Here is a 20,095-nt window from a genome sequence, read left to right on the forward strand (position 1 = left end):
TCTCATCCCCACTCCATCTGCACCTACACATTCTGCACTACCCGGAGCCTATTTTGCAATTTAATGGATAGTCCAACATAAAGGACATTACAATAATCTGTGCGTGAGTTCATTGCTGCACCCACAATTGCAGATTCTGACAAGAGAGTAATGTTTACATTTTGGGAAGTCACTTACATAGAACAAGTAATTTCTGTATGGACCAGAGGATTACACATTCCTGTGTATAATACCCACAACTCCTTTTACTAGCGAAAACGTGGCTCTTTTCTTACTCACCAGGACAGTCCCTTCCAGTTTCTTATGTTAGGTAGCAGCTTACGTCACATTTAGATCCTGGAAAGGCATTATCTCACGGTGCACAAGGGGTAAAATTGATCAATGCTTCCATTACGAGTTGTATCCTCTTCAAAATAAGGTAATAGGCATGAGCATAACGGGGCCTTCTTTAACAACCTGCAGTTTATTTTTCACAAAATCATCAAACCAGTTTAAGTAATGACCCATGATCCTCCACACTTTGGCTGGTCTGTTATGAATGACAAATATAGTCCTTGGTATCAAAATCCACAAACAGATTCAGCTGCATGAGGATAGACATTCCTTCTCTATCCTGTACCCACAGAGGCTCATCTACACAATCCAATAAGGGTTTCACTGTGCAGACAGATGCCAAATTTGCAGTTATCAAAATGGTTGTGGGTTTCCAAGAACCACTAAAACTGGGCTACCACCACTTTCCCAAGGACATTTACATTGATGGGCAGATTGATAACTGGTCTACCGCTGAGTGGGATGGTGGGATTCATAAGTTGGCTGATTTCGTTCTTTAGAGCCAGATTGGACTTTGATCCAACTAAGAGTTGGTACTCTTAATAGAAGCCATTACACATCGGATCATGTCTTTATCAAGTGGAGAACAAGTCAAATTCATTGTGGTGCCACGTCATTTAACTATTCTTCATGATTAGAGTCTCCATTGTACTGATTGGATTAGGTGTCCTGTTAACTCATCTTTGGAAAGTGCTGTTTTATATTTTCTTTCTTTTTTATTAGACAGGGGATCAACACATCATCCAGCACTTGTGTGAGACTTAGAAATGAGTTTGAGTTTAATGAATTAGGGCATCTCGATACCAGATGGAAAAATATTTGGTGTATTGGGCATCTTAGACTTTTTGTTCCACAAAATGCTTTTATTTGACAAGCGGCAATATTCCTTAGAATCTTTTTGAATAGGGTGTATAAACATTTTGTCTTTTGTCCTTATCCCTTTTCACCTTGCACTTTGCTTAGTTTTCTTTCTTTAGATCTTTGAAGAGCACAAAGGTGTTATGGTGTTTGGGTCTTAAATTTTTAATGGGGTCATACCAACCCGTCATGTTTGACATTGTCTGATAACGTTAGAAGCCATTGGTGCTAAAGACACATGTAGAACCCTCCACTGCTCTTTGCTTACTGTTCTTCCTTCCTCTGCTTACCACTCATTTATATCTGTAATACTATCTTTCCAACCATGGAGTCTTTCCTTGCCTTTCTCCAAGTAAAGGGTGACATTAGGCAATTTGTTCTTTCTGAACAACGCAAGCATTAGTATTATGAATCAGTTGTCATTTGGCCATGTAGGTATCAAACCAAAGGTCATTTACCAAACATCCCTCCTACAAGTAATCAATTTGCAACAACGAGGCAGACCTAATCTTGTCCCGAATGTCAACTGGAAATATAATTGATGCATAAAGGCAGGGTTTTATGTTGGATTCATGAGACTGGGTTGTCCCCTTCCTATAGTGTTTTAAACACTCTTTTATGCTTTTTGATGACACACAGCAATCCGCAAGGTCTTTTAGAAATTGTCAGACCCAAATTTGCACTCTGTGCCAGTCACCTTTGCATATGATAACCACAACTGTTCTTGAATACTATTTCTCAAAATATGCAGCCAGGTGTTAACTTCTGTTTCAAAGTATGGACACATTCATAGTCTTTTTATCATTTGTCTAATCGTTTCCTTTTTGGTTGCACAGCAAATGAACCACACCTGTGGTGGATATGTTTATTTACCATGTTAGCAAAGCCTCTTTTGAAACCACTTTTTTCATGTGAGTTTAAGCCCTATGTGGTTCTTAGGCTATTCCCACAACCCTTGCCTTTGCATTGATACCCAAGCACTATCAAAGATGAGAGCCTTCCTGCTAACTAGATACTGCAGTGGAAAGTTGGTATTCCATGGCCCAGTCACTCTCCAGATAGAGTTTGACATGTTTAGCTTAGGACAATGAAGGTTGTTTTAGGCTGAGTTGTGGTCACTACAAAACATCCTCCACAGTTGCACTAGAAATGTAAATATCCAACTAGGATTGTGAATTTCTAAGGACTCTACACCTTAATATCTGAATATATAAAGCTAAGCTTAATAATGCCAAGTGTCAAACGGTTCCATGCATACAGTTCACAGTGCGCAATACAAATGGCAGTGCATTGATAATACAGTGATAACAACATGCCAGTGTGTGCCATTCTCAATCACTAAATGAAACATAACACCCCCTGAACTTAAAAAACACAAAAGCAACCCAATGCAGTCATGGTAAGAGGATTGAATGGGTATAGAATATTTTCAGCATATAATGTGTGATTTCTACCAAGGTGTAAAGGAAACACACTGTGAAATGAAAGATAATGTCAAACCTTGTAACTTTGGCAGGGTTCTGATCAGGGTGATTGCAGATACTGAAAACATTTGAAATAAAAGCAGCACGTTGACAAATGAAACAGTAGCATCACAGCAATGCTGAAAGGGCAACATGCGTCTCAGAGTTTGGGAAGCGGACGATAGTGTGGAAAGATAACCCTATCTCCCAGTTGAGTGTAAGGTGGTGTTGGTCCATTAAAATGTGGATAACTTGTAACACAGTGGTATTGATTACTCTGGATCACTAGCCTTACGCTCAGGGTGGAGCAGTCTCAAGGTGAGTGTACCGTGGTCTGATCCACAGCTGTAATCCAGTGTGAGCCCACCAGCACCAGAGGCGTTCACCAGAGCAACTCAAGCCCCTCAAGATCCAGGTAGCACGCACAGCACCCAGGTGCTGGTTTGCTACTCAAAGACATGGTAAGAAGCCAACAAAACAGTAAAATGTGGTGCAGGAAGTGGGTATATTTACCAGCCAGTGCATTTGTAGCAGATGATTCTTGGGATAGCCCTCTGCTGTTCTCTGAGGGGCAGCACTGCATTTTGGGCTCATTTTCTGTTTCTCTGGACCCCTTTGGCTGACTGGGGCCTTCTACAAAGGCAAAATCAACAATAGAGTGAGTGAAGAAGGCTTCAGCAGTGCCATCTAAATCTGTCCCAGCAAAGAGGAAACAGTCCGCACCCAGTCCCATGTTCTGGAAGCAGCAGCAAGATCCTAACTGGTCTGGCTCTTAGTCATTGTTCATTAAGCTGGAATGGGGCGTCTACTTATATTTCCTGACAGATAGGCTGCAGTCCACTGGCAATCAGGTTGAAATTATTCTGAAAAATGTAAATCCAGTTTGGCGCAGAGTTCCCATCTTCAGAGAAGAAAGGTATCACTTGTCCTCTTTTAAGAATGCACTGAGTTGGCAACTGCCTGTGTACATCCAAGTTTGCCAGCCTCCAGGGTTTCGCTTTGATTAGAATCATTGTGTATTCCTCCCCAAATAGGTAATCAAGACAAAGGAACAGGGAAGAAAGAAGTGGGGATAGACTGCCTTTTTTTTCTCCATCGGCAGCATCCATCCTCCAGCTTAAGATTGCCATTTATACAAATTTAAAGATGATTGTGATTAGCTAAAGGTTATCCTAACACTAGGTGGATCACTTGTGTTTGCAAACTATCAAATGCACATTCTGATGTTCAGAATAATATAGCCTCTGCACCTGATTAACGCTGCCGGAAGCCAGAGCCTGTGGGGATACCCTGCTCAATATTGCAGGGTTGGGAGACCAATAGATGGTCTACTCACGAAAGCGTATACCTGGAAAGCACTGCTTGTGGCGTTTGAGAAGGCCCCACAAACGGTTGTGCTGTTTACAGCTGCACAAATCCTTTCCGTTTATTTGCATCTTCCAACAGGACCTTACCCAAGCACATTCGTTCTCTGCAAACTCTGTGCTTTACAAAAAATATTTTCATATTTGTTAGAACTGTCTTCCAATGCCCAACCTCCTTCTGCATTACCATTTATCTTAGGGTTTATGAAACGTTGTCTGTATAGGATACGTGCTGTATCTTTATCTAAAACTGTGTCCTACTAACTACACACCACCTCCAAGGCGAAGCAAAGTTTCGTGGATTTCCAAGGGCCTGTTTGCTCTTGCACCCAGGTCGGTAATATTATGTGTGCACAGGTAAATGCATTCCTTCATCCTCATGGGACGAAAGCCCATGCAAATTAGGAATATCCCCATGATATTGTATGAGCATGATATATGCTCCTCTGAAATGGGTAGTCAGCGATACATCTGTCAAGTGCCTGCTGTGATAAAGAAGAACCCCACAACCCCAGGGGTGGCAAAAAGCAGACATAAACGCTTGCTGCTGACCTGGAACATTATGGTGATACAGCCTGTGGTAGACCTATGCATTAATCATCCAAAACCCAGCTTCATGTCCTCTTACTTGTTAAGTTTATGCATATCTTTGACCATATACCGTGCTCACCTGCCTTTGGTATAAGTTGACAGTAGAAATACCATTTGCATACATATATACATATGTAAAAGTAATTTGTTTTGGAAGATGAATCTACCCCACATTGGCTATTCTGATTCTGGTATTCAAGAGCTCCAGTTTAAATTGCTTTTCAGTGATGTCATCAGTTATGTCAAATGTGATGTGATATGTGATGTTACCAGGAATGTCATCAGTGTTATTAGTAATGTCGTTAACGAGATCATGAGTATTGCATTGCTGAACATTTGTTTATCTGAAGATTGATTTTTTTGCATAGCGCTTCATAACCGAACTGATGGCCAGAGTGGTCAGAAAAATGACATCCTTATTTTGAAAATGAAATGCTCGTTACCAAACTATGTTTTGTCTTTCTTAACAGAAAACTGTAATTTCATCTTCCTTATTTGCTGCTTTTTCTGATGATGTTTCATAGGTCAAAATCCATTCTGGAGAATGGGATATGATATTGAGCGGTTTGTTGGCTATGTGAATGAAGGACTGTTGTGCTGCATTTGCCGAGATGTCTTAGAAGATCCCCTGCAGGCCCCTTGTGAACATGCCTTCTGCGCTTTGTGTATACAGGGATGGCTGGTACATCATCCTAACTGCCCCGAAGATAGGCAAGAGCTGCATACTGCTACACTTCGACCTCTGTACAGGTATGTCACCCCTTCGAAGTTAAAAAAAAAAAAAAAACACTTATCACTGAGTTAGGAGGAGCGGGGCCTTATGCCAAAACGTGCTTAAGAAGCACTTTTGCCCTACCAGACTAAAAAAAAAACCTCACTAGAGCTGCTAACAATGTTCTACACACCCCTAAATGGACATCAGTAGTTCCAAAAGGCAAGCTGGAAATGCATTCCACAATTGTTTCCAGCTCATTTTCCCTGCCGCCATGTGATATCGGCTCGTGACTGGGAGCCGATGTCGTGTGACACATGGTGGCACTGTGTGAATTGGCAGGTCTGATATCAAAACCTTTCTGAAATTAGGATAATCGTTCAAGTCTTCAGCTAGGGCTCTAAGTGCCATTAGTGATGCTGACAATGTAAGGTCATCTGTCAACATAAGGACACGAGACAAATAATTATTCTTTTAATGATGCATCATCTTTATTGGGATCACGATACCTCGTTGCTCAGAGGCTTGCACTAAGGTGCACTGCACGCTTTGCACATTGGGGTTCAGCTAGGACATTTTTTAAACCGAAGAGTATTGACAGGAGGTTCTTATCCAGAAAAGCAAATAAATATCTCCCACTTATGGTTACGGCGTAGCACGTTTTGTGCGGTTTAGTGTGTGAGTAATTAAGTGAGGTAGATGCTTGTTGCAGACATTTATGTGATTTATAGATCACAGGTTGGAGACGGATCATCCCTTAAGAGTCAGATCGATAATGTGAGTAAATTGGATAACAGTAATACATATTACAGAGCTATGCAATGGCCAAACTGCTGAGCACTGCAGAAAAAAAGGTTAGTATTTTTAATAAGATATTTAAGGCTTGTGGTGAATGCAGCTGAACCTCATTCATGAGTTCCAGCCTGTTGGGAGTGTATTGTATTCTGCAGCAAAACGCTTGTCCATTTCAAATTCCATTTATACAGTGCACAATAGTAGCTGTTCAGTTTTGCGGTTGGAACTTTGTATTTTTGTAGGTCTTACCTGTGCACAGTTTTAGTTTTTGCATGACCTTTGTAATAAAAAAAAAAACCCACATGGAATATTACATAGGGTTCTTTGTGTGAGCAGCCCTCAGCCACAACTCGGATGGAGTTTATACTTTGAAGCATCCCACAGGATAGCAAACATAGAAAGTATGATAGTAGGTCATAACCCTTTGGTCACTGCTTTGTTGGTAATGCCATTCACATTTTGGATCAGTCCAAGGACAGCCGTTGGTAGTTATCGTAGGTGGCAATATTTTGTCTCTGTCAATCTGTCTCAGAAATTGCCAGCACTGATCAACTCAGTTTGCAGCGCACTGAATTTCCCCACCATGCATTTAACAGCTGCCTCAGTGAAGTATGAGCAGAAGAAGGAACTAGACTTATGCTTACCACTCCAACCCCCGTTGTGGAGTGTTCGCGGTGAGGGAAATTAAAGAGAAAACATCGTTAGTGCATGTGAAACATCAGGAGCTTGAAACTATGTTCCCTGTTAGGTCTCTTACTGGAACAGACCATATACTTCTGTGGGACCTGTGGAAGCTCGCTGGCACGTATGGTCCCTACTTAGTTCCCTCTTTTCTCTCCAAGGCGCATTACATGTTTGTCCTTCTGCTGTCTCTACATTATCTTCCACACCCGTTATTCATCGGTTTCCTTTGCCCCTAAGGTCCTTTTTGTTGTCCCATGTTTTGATTAATTACCCCGGTGATCGCCAGGAAAGTCTGCACTGTGGTCCTTTGTGTTAATGGAATTTATATTATTATTGCCTTATATGTAATGTTCTTTACAAATATTGTATTGCCTTTACTTCTTGCTATGTATTTTACAGGAGATTAAGTCTCAGCACTAGTAGGGTTTACTTGTGTGCAGCTGCGTTGTAGGCATGAGTTATGTTTACTTTTGAAACTAGCATGAACAGGAATAACATCTCACCAGTCAAAGTTGTTCGGTTATGATTATGGAGCGGACAGCTGCAAATGCATGCCAGTAAATTCGTTTTAACTTCTTGGAGTTTTCTGTCTTGTTAAAGACCCTACCATCATGCAGTGTTCATAAAATTTTACATCATACAGCTGTGGTATCCTCCTGAATTCTCCCTTGATAAATATGAACTTGGGTTGCATTTCCCCAGCCTAGTCCTACACAATTCTTCCTCTTTTCAAATGCAGTGCTGCTTCCCATGCGCACTCCCTGGTACTCTCTTTTTGAAGCTTTTTTTTTTATATAGATTGCATTTTTCTTTGTGTGATGTTACTTTTTTGCATTTTTTTGTTGTTTTAGAGTATCAGAATGTGCACTTTTCGTGCATGCTTTTTTTGACAACCTTTTTGTTTATCCATTTTAGACGTGTTTTTGAGGAGTCAATATAGTTGTTGTTTAAGTAGCTAGTCTTTTGCTTGTACACTGATGCTCAATATTTCAGAAGATCGGTGGCTCCTTGATTTCATCACACTTTACTTAAGAGTCAAGAAAAAGCATAACCTATGGTTAGTAGCTATCCAAATTCTGATGGATGCTTCTAACCTTCACACAGCCCCTGGAAGTGCCATAGTGGATCCTCATACAGGCACCACAACCCCTGCACACTGATGTCATTTCTTCTTTTCCGTGCCCTTCAACACGGACCCGGAGCTCCACTCCCAATTTTCTAGGCCTTCAGACACCTTCAAATTCTTCCTACGACATTATGCTAAGGAAAATGTCCCCACCAAAGACGACAGGGTTCAGATTGTGCCAGGAATGCTGGAAGCAGATGTCAGTCACAAACCTGTACGACCATGTGGTTGTGCTGCTTGGGTTTGGGTCACAAATCAAAGTTGTGCAATTGGTGTGCCCTTTTGCACACAACAGCCATCCGGGGATGAGAGGCAAAGTGTAAAGTCGCTGAAAATAAAAAGATGTCTTGGTAGAGATACAAGTCCTGCTCCAAGTCTTGGGCCACTGCTGTGAAAAATCAGTTCTCAGTCAAAGCTTTCCAGTAATTCCAGGTCTAGGATGCACCATCAGTATAAAAGAGCATAGCTGGACTCAACACCATCTTGCCACTCTGGCAAGAAGGTGACAGGGTATCAGGCTAAGAAAGTTACCCCCCAGGTGTTGACCAAATATGACCTTGACCCGCAACCGGTCCCAGCGTGCCTTAAATTCCACAGGCCATTGTCGACTCCAAAGCAAATAGCAGCATTCAAATAAGCCACGCTGCAACTTTTTCAAGAGCTTCCATATACCTGTGGCGTGCCTGCAGGCCCCATGGAGATACAGGATCCCCAAAAGGACTCCTGTGGGCAGGTCCACACCTGATGATGACTGATCCCTTGGGACCCATTCCCGGGCCTATACTGACATGGATACAGCCTTCCACACTGGCAATAAGGTCCACACCAGTTCTTTCCATGCCAGCACTGATGCCAACTCCACAGGCACTGTCCCAAGATTTTGTTCTAACACCAGTCTCCAACCCCAACTCCGTGTCAGCTAGCTCCAGGCCTCTATTGCACTAGGAAATCATGAAGGCGCAAAAAGTTGTTATATAGCTGACACCAATCTAAGTGCTTTGCAGTAATGCTTAATACTACCAGAAGATAGAGCCACTCTTTATGTTAGATTCTGATGTGTTTCAGAATGTACCTAATACTCCTCATCTAACTGATGCTGATGAGGAAGTGGATACATTACTCCTCCCTCATTACACTGATGATGGCTTATTCTTAGACTTACAGAATGACAGTTTGCTAGATCCATCAGATAGACTCACCACCTGGTCCATCAACAGAGGAAAGGCGCCTTTTGCAGTAGTGGGATAAACCATGTGAACCATTCTTGCCATTCAGTGAAGCCCTTACTGACACCTTGATGTCTGTGGGATTAAACCATGCTGTTTTTGGTAGATCTGAACCTAGGTAACGTACACCGGCCCCCAGTGACCTAGATTTCCTGCCCAAACTTCCTACACCTGAAAGCCTGACAGTTCAGGAATCAGCAAGTAAGATGATCCCTTATTCTTTTCTGACCAGTCCTACAGACAGGTAGTTAAAATGAATTGATGCTTTTGGAAAGAAAATGTCCTCCTTCAGCCAGCTTGCACCTCAGTTCTCTTAATAAAGTTTGCCTTTGGAGTAGGTACACCCAGGCTTTGTGGGACATAGCAAGCAGGTCGCACCTGCCATGCCAGAAGACCTCAGGATTTCTTTGACCCAAACAATACCAGGTGATCAGGATGTGGCCAGGTATGTAATGCATGCTGGCTTGGATACAGCAGACTGCATAAATAGAACTATTGGCACCTGTGTGGTGCTTAGAAGGGATGCCTGGATGAGTTCAGCTGGGGTTTCAAGAGACCTTCAAGTGTCCCTGATGGATATGCCCTTTGACAGGTCCAGGTTGTTTCAAGACAAAGCTGATAGAGCACTAGAACATTTAAGAAACGTCACACGACAGCATTATCCTTAGACCTACTGTTTCCAGCCATGCAGTTTCAGCAGCAGTGTAGAACGTTCTCGGGCTATACCATGTGCCTAGCTGAGATACAGCTCAGTCTTTCTAACCTGCAGAGCTACAGCAGACCCAGGTCTTTCAGCTCAGAAGACGTGGCAATGGCTGAGGCAGTTTATACCAGTGTGGTCAACAATCTTCTTATTCTTCCTCCCATGCTGTAACAGCATCTAAGTCACTTGGGTGCCCTCACAGGCACAATCCCAGCCAGTAGGACATAGGATACAGCATTGTCATACACATTATTTAGAGGGGCTGCACTTTTTCTTTCCTTTCCAACCCTGAAAGAAAAATTCAGAATGTTCAAACAGTATCAGGGTATTTCATCTCTGGACCGTTGCAATCCACACCAATGCTAGGGCATTGTCTTTACTTGTACTGGTTGCTCCCTTGTGTCTGGACAAAGCTAAACCTCTCTGACAAGCTGTAATAAGAGTGAACAGCCTGTGCCAGGGGTTTCTTTTATTCATACCAGGTTAACTTGGATGGTATTTCATCAATGCAAAGTTGTAATACTGTGCCTGGAATAGTGAAAGACTTTTGTCACTTTTCAGCTCGACATAGATGGCACTTGCTTAAGCGCTGCTTTAAGACTTGACTGTAAAAATGGCAAAAGGCTTTGTCACCTTCTAGTTTGGCGTGGATGGCACGGTGCTATTGCTAAGCTTAAAAACTCTGCTAGAAAAACAGACATTTGAGGTGAGCTGATCTGGTGTGTCGGTGTTGTATAGTGCTTCATATAAAGTAGCTGCTGTCCACCTAAAATGTAGGCACTGTCCAGGGTTCCCTTTTCTTTTTTGCCTTTTTGCCTATAAAAAATCAAATGTTTTAGGGCCAATTTAGTTAGGTTGATGTTTTACCCATGCAAAACCATAAAAATTCAACAGTTAAAGTTATACTTATGTTAAGAAACTATAACTCGTTGCCCAAAGTTACTTACTGGCACGAGTTATAGTTTCTTCAGATAAGTATAACTATAAGTATAACTATAACTGCTGAATTTCTGTGGTTTTGTATGGGTAAAATGTCAGCCTAACTATAACATCATGTGATTTTAGTTTTTTCAGTTAAATTCTATGTTTTTTTTAACACACACTTTAATATTTCTGTTAGGTTGCAGCCAGTCATTCAGAGCCTTGCTTTTCCCCCAGAACCAGGGAGAATCCTCGGATCGGCCGAAAATAAGGGCACTATTTTACTGATGAGGGATCCCTGAGGAACCACTCACTTTGTCCTATGGGGTCAGTATACCTGTATCCTGACCCCTTACGTGATTTTACACTGCTTTTTCCCCACCCCCATCCCGTGTGAGAAACAAAATGGCTGCAGAAACTTTTCTATCAGGTTGCAGCCAGTCAGGACTTTGCATTTCCTATTGGTCCGAGGAGGATCCACACCTCTACATATACAAAATTATTTTTCCTTTTTTAGCTCAAAAACTACTGCACAGATTTGCACCAAATAGCAAAAAGGGTGCTTTCTGGACCAAGATCTACCTTTATGCCAAATTTGGAGTAAATCCGTTCAGCTGTTCGGGCTGCAGTCGTGACTAAAATCTCTATAGGAAATAACATGGGAAACGCACTTTTTTTTTTTACCCCGCCCCCTTTTTTCTTATTACCAGCTTGATGGTTCACCCCAAAACTTTTCATGCACAAGAAGACCCTTGGACACGCTTTTTTTGTGTGGAAAATGTCATGATGATGCGTCAAATGACACCAAAGATACAGTTAAGTCAAAAATAGCTTTTTCTATGGAAACTAGGTCCTAACTATAACTGGCGACTAGTTAGGAAAACCAAACTTAAATGACACGAACATTGGTAATACTAAAGTTACAGTTATACCTTAAATATATGCTGCACGCACTGTTTAAATTACTATAACTTTATTTTCACTTTTTATACAAACCAAAGTACACGAATAATAAACATTCAAAAGTTAGTTATACCTTAAATTTATAATTTATGCACCTCCATTACATTATTATAACTAGCGCTCTTTCATACGAAATGTTTTCAGCTGTCTAGCCACACAACAATAGCTAATCACTCCACTCTACCATGCACTGTATTCTCAGAAATTATGGGATTTGAGATGTCATAAGTGTTGTCTTAAATGCTATGATTTCAGATGGTATACGTGATGTAATATGAAAGGGTATAAACAGTGCATAGCAGAGTATTACACATACATGATGGCTGCCTTTTGACTGTGGACTATCTCCAAGTAACCAATCACATTTTATAAAATCATCGCTATGTACCACGATACTACCCACGAAAACTGATATCACTATGTTTTGTTTTACCTTATTATTTAACAACTGCTAAACTGTTTTATTTGCCATACCTAAAAGCAATATCTACATAGTATACTTTGTATCACTGTAATTTTCATTTTAATCTGTGACAACATTTTGGTGCTACGTCCAATACAAACTTTCTATGTAATATGCATTGAGCTCCAAATCTGCTTTTGGACCTACTCATTTTTCTTTGCACCCCCTTGTCCAAACACCACCAAGCTTTCCATCATCCGCCAATGTACAACAAGGAATAGTTGTTGAAAGTTTTGTGGGGATTCGTGAAACGGGTGCAAAGTTATTAAGGGGCAAATATCTGAGGAGTTCCTATATCTAGTAACCTTAACTATACCTACAGAGTGGCTACTCCCACTCTGCAATTAAATATAAATATGTATGTATATATATGTTTGCGTATACATATGTATGTTTGTGTGTTTGTATATAGTGTGCCTCTGTATATAGGTGCACTGAACTGAATTAATTTATTATATCATGCAGTCGTTTGGAACGCAATCATGCTTTGAGATTCACACTGCATACTAAAGAAATATTGGACCATGTTTTTCAGTGCACTATGGGAGATGTATGCTCTGATACCAGAATCATGTGTCCGTTTGGCTATAAGCACGCAATCACTTTAGATAAATAGACTCACCCGTGAACAAGGCTCAATGGAGTCGAAACGCGTCAGAAAAAAGGGAAGGATATGAAATGTGCTGTGTTTTTTTTTTTTGTTGGGGAAAATCCGTTTATTAACATTTTCAGCATATTATAACATTCATTCATACATCAAACGCAGGACATTTACTATGTGCAATTATTGGTAGACTAGATTAGCACAACTGTCCAAAACAGACAGCGGAACAATTGGCTGCGAAGATGAAACGTGCTGTTTGAATAATAAAAGGATACAAAGCGTGCTGTTTGAATATTGTGGAATAAAATGCAATGCAGCACTAGAACTGGGGTTCGACACTTTTGTTCTTCTGCATATATATATATATATATATCTATATATGGCGGTCTCCAGTTATAGTTTCCATAGGGAACTTTGGCACCGTTTGATGAATCTTCACAAAATTTTCAAAACTAGTGTGACAGTCAGTTCAGCTGCTGCTTTTGTGGTGATTTGTCAAGGGGGTTGAGAAAACGTGTTTTCCCAATGCAATTTCCCATAGAGATTTTAGACACAACTACAGCTCACACCACTGAATGGAATTACACCAAATTTGGCAGAAAGCTAGAACTTGCTCCAGAAAGATCTCTTTTTGTAATTCAGTGTAAATTGTTTTAGTCATTTTTAAGTAATTTAAAAAAAAGCTTTATATATTTCTAGAGACCCACGTGTTCCACAGCTTCAACAGATCTCATGCTGAGATCATATTGGCTGCCACCACTTCAACCAGAAAGTGGATGCATCCATTTTGGAACTCTGCCAAGTTCCAAGAAAAAAAAAAGAAAAAAAGACACAAGGGAGCAAGGTAGGAATACACTGACCCCCTAGGCCATCCCTCAGGTCCAACTCCTGCTATGTTCCGGGTGCCCACCCAGAGATATAGTGGGTTCCCTGCCCGCACTGACACAGACCGGGCAATCTGTGTTCGCTCTAGGTTGGCAGGAGCAATTTCAAAGCTCCCCAACCACCCCCCCCCCAGGTGAGAGCAGACACGAAGTCCGCTTCCAGCTGGCGGGAACTTTAAAAATGGTCCTGCCAGCTGGGAGCAGACTTAAGATCTGTTTCCCTGCCCGCAGAGATGCGAGCAGGGAATCAGATCTGAATCTTGCTCCTGCACGCAGTGAGCAGCATTTGCAGCTGCTCCCTGCTGGGAGAAGCAGTGCTGGCTCCTGCTGGATGCAGGGAGCAGGGTGGAGTAGGGAGGGCCTTGGGGCTGCCCCCCCAACAGCCCTCAACAAGGACATAGTGGGTGCCCTGAGAGGGCCCTAGGGCCTCCACCGTTAGTTAGCTGGACCCCAGGGTCTGGGGTTCCTGGGGCTGAAATCAGCCCGGGAAGGGGGGCTTCAGGGTTGTGGATTTTAATAAGCTATCTACTTGTCCATGGGGCAGGTTGCTTCATAAATCTACCTGCCCTGTAACAAAATCCACTTGTCCCTTTTGTGCCATGTAGTGCAGCATCTAATTTCTAGGAGTATGATTTCCTGGCCTAATTCTATACATTCTTGTAAATTCAAGAAAGCTGTAAATTTGCACTAATGCAGGGACACATACCATGGGTGAACTTTTCAGACTTTCCTTAATAATTGGGCCCGTAATTAGGTCTGGCGTTAACCAAGACCTTTTGTGTTAATTAACATTTTATCTGTCTCTATCTATTGACTGACTTCACTGTGAGTGAAAACATTCTGCTGTTTCACAAGAGGCATATCAACACACAAAATAGTTTTATTCAGTGCCAGGAACTACTGTGGCAATACATGCTTTCTGAAACCAAAAATGCTTTTTGCCAACATCTGTTATAATGGTAAAGCCCTAGCAGCTCCCCCAACAATAAAGTTTTACAAAGCCGATGTCAAAACAAGACACGCTTTGACAAAACCAAAAAGCTGACAACCAATTTCAGACTTACTGGCTTTACCAATGATTGATTGTTTTTATGTTTCCTATAATTATGTTGAAACTGATAACCACCATACTCCGTTATGAATATTTTTGGAAATACTAGCATGCATCAACACATTTTACTGAATGATGCTTCAGAGAAATGGTACCTTACGTTTTACAGTAGGATAGCAAAACCTTTTTTTTCCTAGCTGCACTTTTTGTGAAAATTTTATTTTGAAAGCAAAGAGTCATTAGTCTTGCTTTTAAGCTTCTACAAATATTTGTATTTAACCAGACAGCATTCAGGGAGCATTATACATAGCCTCACATTGCTTAATTTTGCAAACGTGTGCACACATTTTTACACTAGAACCACTGTTCGTAGTGCAGTCCGAGCGTACAGCACTTCCTTAGAATGCTCACCCTAACAATAAAGGCTTTGCATTAATGCACCAGAAATACACATTCGACCAGCATTAATTTATGGACATAAATATTACCTTAATTCCAGACAGTGCCCTTCCCAGATCCATAATGTGGTACTGTGAAATGGCAGCTAAAGAGTTTGTGATGCAGGGGTTCAGGCCTATTTGTCCCGAGAACAAAATAAACATTAAAAAGTGATGTCCTTGACTTCAAACAGGCCCTGCATCCAACCTCTCCCCCCCAGCTGTGCTTGGCCAAAGGTTGTGTGAGGCGGTGGGTGGATTAACTTATGGTAATTAAATATTACTTTATGTTAATAAAAAAAAAACTAGAAACTCACTGGAAAAACTAAAGCACGCCAAAGGCCGTGCATGGCAGCAGTTGGATTAACATATGACAATTAAACATTACTTTAAAAAAAAAATCATAGAAATTCACTAAAAAAACTAAGGTTACAGGGACGTTCTAGTTAGGTTCAGTTTTTACACTCACAAAACCATAGAATTCAACAGTTCTAGTTATCTCAAGTAACTATAGCTCGTGCCCTTAGGTAACTATAACTTGCACCCTTGCCATGCACTTCTAATTACCCCATATATTACATCATTCATAACATCTTCTATGACATATTTGATAATATCACTGCACCATTTGCAGTAAAATTATTGATGAGAAAACTGCATAGCAGGGGTGCTAGTTATTAGTTACCTTAGGGTATGGGCAAAACGCAACTTGGGCACATCACATGCTACCACTGAAAACTGACTTGTTTTTTGCAAAGTGCGTAAATGTGTATTTTGGGCTGTAGCTCAGTCAGCACCTAAGGAAACCTAGCAAACCTGTACATTTTTTAAAACTAGACACCTAGGGGAATCCAGGATGGAGAGACTTGTGGTACTCGCACCAGGTTCTGTCACCCAGAATACTTTGCAAACCTCAAACTTTGTCTAAAAATACATTTTCCCCACATTTTTGTGATGCAAAGTTATGGTATCTGAGGGGAGTGTAGGAAAGTACCCTCTTTCTTGGCATCGTTACTCCCATTTTATGCCTGTTGTCAGTGTTTTATACTGTGTTCACTGGGATCCTGCTAACCAGGACCCAAGTAATTATGCTCTCTCCCTTCTAACTTGGTAACTTGTATAATTTTCACCCCACATTTGGCATGCTGGTACACACATGTAGGTCCCTAGTATCTGGTACCCAGGGCATTGGGGTACCAGGGGATACCCATGGGCTGCAGCATATATTATGCCACCCATAGGTAGCCCATGCAAAGTGTTCTGCAGGCCTGCCATTGCAGCCTGCGGGAGAGGGTGCATGCACTCTTTTCACCGTTGGTCAGTGTAAGCCACCCTTATGGAAGGCCTTTATAGCCCAGAGGGCAGGGTGAAAGTACCTGTGTGTGAGGGCTTGCCCCCACAAACTCCAGTGCCATTTTCATGGACTTCATGAGTGTGGGGATGGCATTTTATGTGTGTACAGGACATGGGTCACTACCTATGTCCAGCTACATAATGGCAACTTTGAACCTAGGCATGTTTGGTATCCAACATGTCGGAATCATACCACAATACTGTTGCCAGTATTTGAAGTATGATTCCATGCACTCTGAGGGCTCCTTAGAGGATCCCCTACATTGCTCCTACCATCCTTCTAGGGTTGTCCAGGCAGCCCAAGCTGCTGCCACCGCTCAGACAGGTTTCTGCCTTCCTGCTGCTTGAACAGCTCAAGGCTGAACAAATGATTTCCTGTGGGAGAGGGGGGCTAACACCCTCTCTCTTTGGAAATGGGTGTTACATGGCTTGGGAGGGGTAGCCTCCCCAGGCCTTGGTATGCTTTGAAGGGCACATTTGGTGCCCTCTGAGCATAAACCAGTCTACACTGGTTCAGGGACCTCCAGTCCCTGCTCTGGCACGAAACTGGACAATGGAAAGTGGAGTGACCACTCCCCTGTCCATCACCACCCCAAGGGTGGTGCCCAGAGCTCCTCCAGAGGGTCCCTGGATTCTGCCATCTTGAATACAAGGTTGGCAGGACCTCTGGGAGCATCTGAGTGGCCAGGCAGGTGACGTCAGAGCCCCCTCCTGATAGGTGGTCACCTGGCTAGGTGACCAATCCCCCTTTCTGGGCGTTTTAGGGTCTCTCTCTTAGGTGGTTCCTCAGATTTGGCTTGCAAGATTCCAGCAGGACTCCTCTGCAACCTTACTTCAACTTCTAGCCACCGGAACTGTGACAGGACCCTCCAGGAACCGACAGTCTGCATCTATGACGAAGACTCGGCTTGCAACATTGTTTTCACAGCTCCTTCCAACTTCTGCAACATTTCCACGGCTGTGCATCCTTTGAGGATGGCAAGTCTTCAGTCTGCACAAGAAGGAATTTCCCTTGGAGTGAAGAAGTCACTCCCCTGCATCCCCAGGCACCAACTGCAATGACATCCGGCTGCGTGGATCTCCTCTCATCCCGAGCTGCTTGGATCCTGCATCACAGGTGGTGGTCTGGAGTAGTCCTCTCTGCCAGCTATCCAACTTTTGCGGAAGTAAGTCCTTGCCTTCTCACACAGGACAGTGCCCCCCCATGCACTGTGTCTCTTGCAGCTGCCAAGGCCTGTTTACATCTCCTCCAAGAGATCTTCAGGCTCTGTGTAGCCCCAGCCCCCAGCACTCCTTCCTGTGAGGCACAGCCCTCTGGGTGCTTCTCCTGTGGCATGGGAAACTTCTCCATTTGTGCTGAGTGGGCTCCTCTGCTACTACTGGTTCCTCATCCAGTGGGTCTTCTGTGGGGGCTGCCTCTTCTTCTATGGTCTCTCTGCTTTGCTGAGGGTCCTCCCTTGGACTCCCCCCTGGGTTGAGTCCTCTTGGACCTTGCTGGTCCCCCTTCATCTCCACGTGTGCTCCACCGCGACTTCTGCCTTTGCCAAGGCTTGTTGGTGGCTTTTCCACACCACTGACTGACTGCAATCTTCCATCCGGCATGGGACATCGACTGCATCCTCCAGGCACTCTTCACCTACTCCAGGGCTGAATTCCTAACCATCTTCGTCCCACCATTGACCAACTCCTGCATCCACAGCTGGGTGGGTAGTAGCTCCTACTCCTCCTGAACTCTTCTGTGACTTCTGAACTTGGACCGCTTTTTCCACAGGTCTTCCTCTTCAGGAATACACCACTGGTTTCTTGCAGTCTTGTCTGGATGTTGCATTTTCCTCATTTTTGTTCCTTTTGGGTGGTTTGGGGGAACATCTAGTCATTTACTCCTTTCCTCCTGGTCACTAGGGGGCACTGTGGTACTTGCCTTTGGGGTTTCCTAGTACCCCAGCTCCCCTCTACACATTCCACACACCTAGGTGGGGGTCCTGTGTTTGCATTACATTTTTTTAGTATATGGTTTGGGCTCCCACAAGGGTCTTTATTGTCTGTTTGAATTCTAGTACCTTTTAGTATTGTCACTAAAATAAAGTACCTTTATTTTTGTAACACCAAGTGTTTTGTTGCATGTGTGTGAGTGCTGTGTGACTACAATGGTATTGCATGAACTTTGCATGTCTCCTAGATAAGCCTTGGCTGCTCATTCACAGCTACCGCTAGAGAGCGTGGCTTCTAGACACTGCTTATTCTACACTAATAGGGGATACCTGGACCTGGTATAAGGTGTAAATACCTTACGTACCCACCAGGCCAGCTTCCTACAGGGAGCCACAACCTTTCTTCCACCCAGCATTCCCCCAAGTCTCCCGATAAAAGTGGTACCTCACTTGTGTGGCTAGGCCTAGTGCCCAAAAAGCAACGTGGACACACCACATTTTTTTCCATTGAAAACGGACTTGATTTTTGCAAAGTTCCTAGGTGTGGGTTTTGAGCTCTAGGTCAGCCAGCACCTGGGAAAACCTAGCAAACCTGTACATTTTTGAAAACTTGAAAACTAGACACATAGGGAATCCAGGATGGGGTGACTTGTGGGGCTCCCACCAGGTTCTGTCGCACAGAATCCTTTGCAACCCTAATCATTTGCCTAAAAACACATTTTCCCCACATTTCTGTGATGGCATAGTTCTGGAATCTGAGGGGTGTCACAAACTTCCTTCCACCCAGCATTCACACAAGTCTCCTGATAAACATGGTACCTCACTTGTGTGGTTAGGCCTAGTGCCTGTGACAGGAAACTGCCCAATACACATGTATGCAGCTAATATTTCCACTGTAAACTGACCTTCATTTTCCATTGTGGGTAGCTCTGGACTTTGGACTTTACCTCAACCAGCACCCAGGGAAACCTTGCCAACCTGTACATTATTGAAAACTAGATACCTAGGGCAACCAGGATACGGGGGGGAAATTGGGGCCCTATCTGTTCCCCAAGGAAGGGCAGAAAGACTACTAATTTATTTTTGGGGTGGGGGCATTGATAGGGCTATCATAGCCCACCTCTACCCCTACACAAACAACAGCAAAAAACCTTGGGGTCATGGTGGGCTTTCTGCGCCCCTGGGGGGAGAGCAGATAGGGTCCGATTGCAATCATCTGCCCCCCAGTGAGGCAGAAAGACTGACTATGCCCAAAAGTATTGGGGAGAGTAAAATCCCTTGCCCAAGGGGCTGCTCTCCCTTCCCTGATGCCTAGGAGTGGATCCCTGCTTGGGGATTACCCTCCTTGGGCGATCTCCAATCAGGGATCCACTGCGGAGGGTACATTGGAAAGGCGAGTTTCTCCCCTTTCCTGTGATACCTCTCCAGTGTGCCTGGGTGCTCAGTAGGCTGAAATACCCACTGAGCACAGAGGCAGTGAAAGTGAAATGAGCCGATCAGCTCATTTCTCTGTCAGTTTCATTGAAATAAGGCAGCGTGCATCCCTAAAATATGGCAGCTTAAGTGCGAACTACCCCAAATAGGAAGAAAAAAAAAAAAAAGGCTTAGCACAGGAGTGTGAAAAGGCTTAGCA

At 43.1% G+C, this 20,095-nt stretch overlaps 1 protein-coding gene across 1 annotated transcript in view; it reads left to right on the top strand.

The window, feature by feature from the left end:
• LOC138282672 (RING finger protein 151-like) overlaps positions 1-20,095 on the top strand; it is a 160,697-nt gene that overhangs the window by 47,502 nt on the left and 93,100 nt on the right. The window contains exon 2 of the mRNA XM_069220483.1: positions 5,134-5,359. Coding sequence (XP_069076584.1) covers positions 5,154-5,359 — 206 coding nt within the window. The 5' untranslated portion in view covers positions 5,134-5,153. The remainder of the gene's footprint in view (positions 1-5,133; positions 5,360-20,095) is intronic.

Source organism: Pleurodeles waltl, chromosome 2_2 (genome assembly GCF_031143425.1).
Source record: "Pleurodeles waltl isolate 20211129_DDA chromosome 2_2, aPleWal1.hap1.20221129, whole genome shotgun sequence".
NCBI classification, from domain to species: Eukaryota; Metazoa; Chordata; class Amphibia; order Caudata; family Salamandridae; genus Pleurodeles; species Pleurodeles waltl.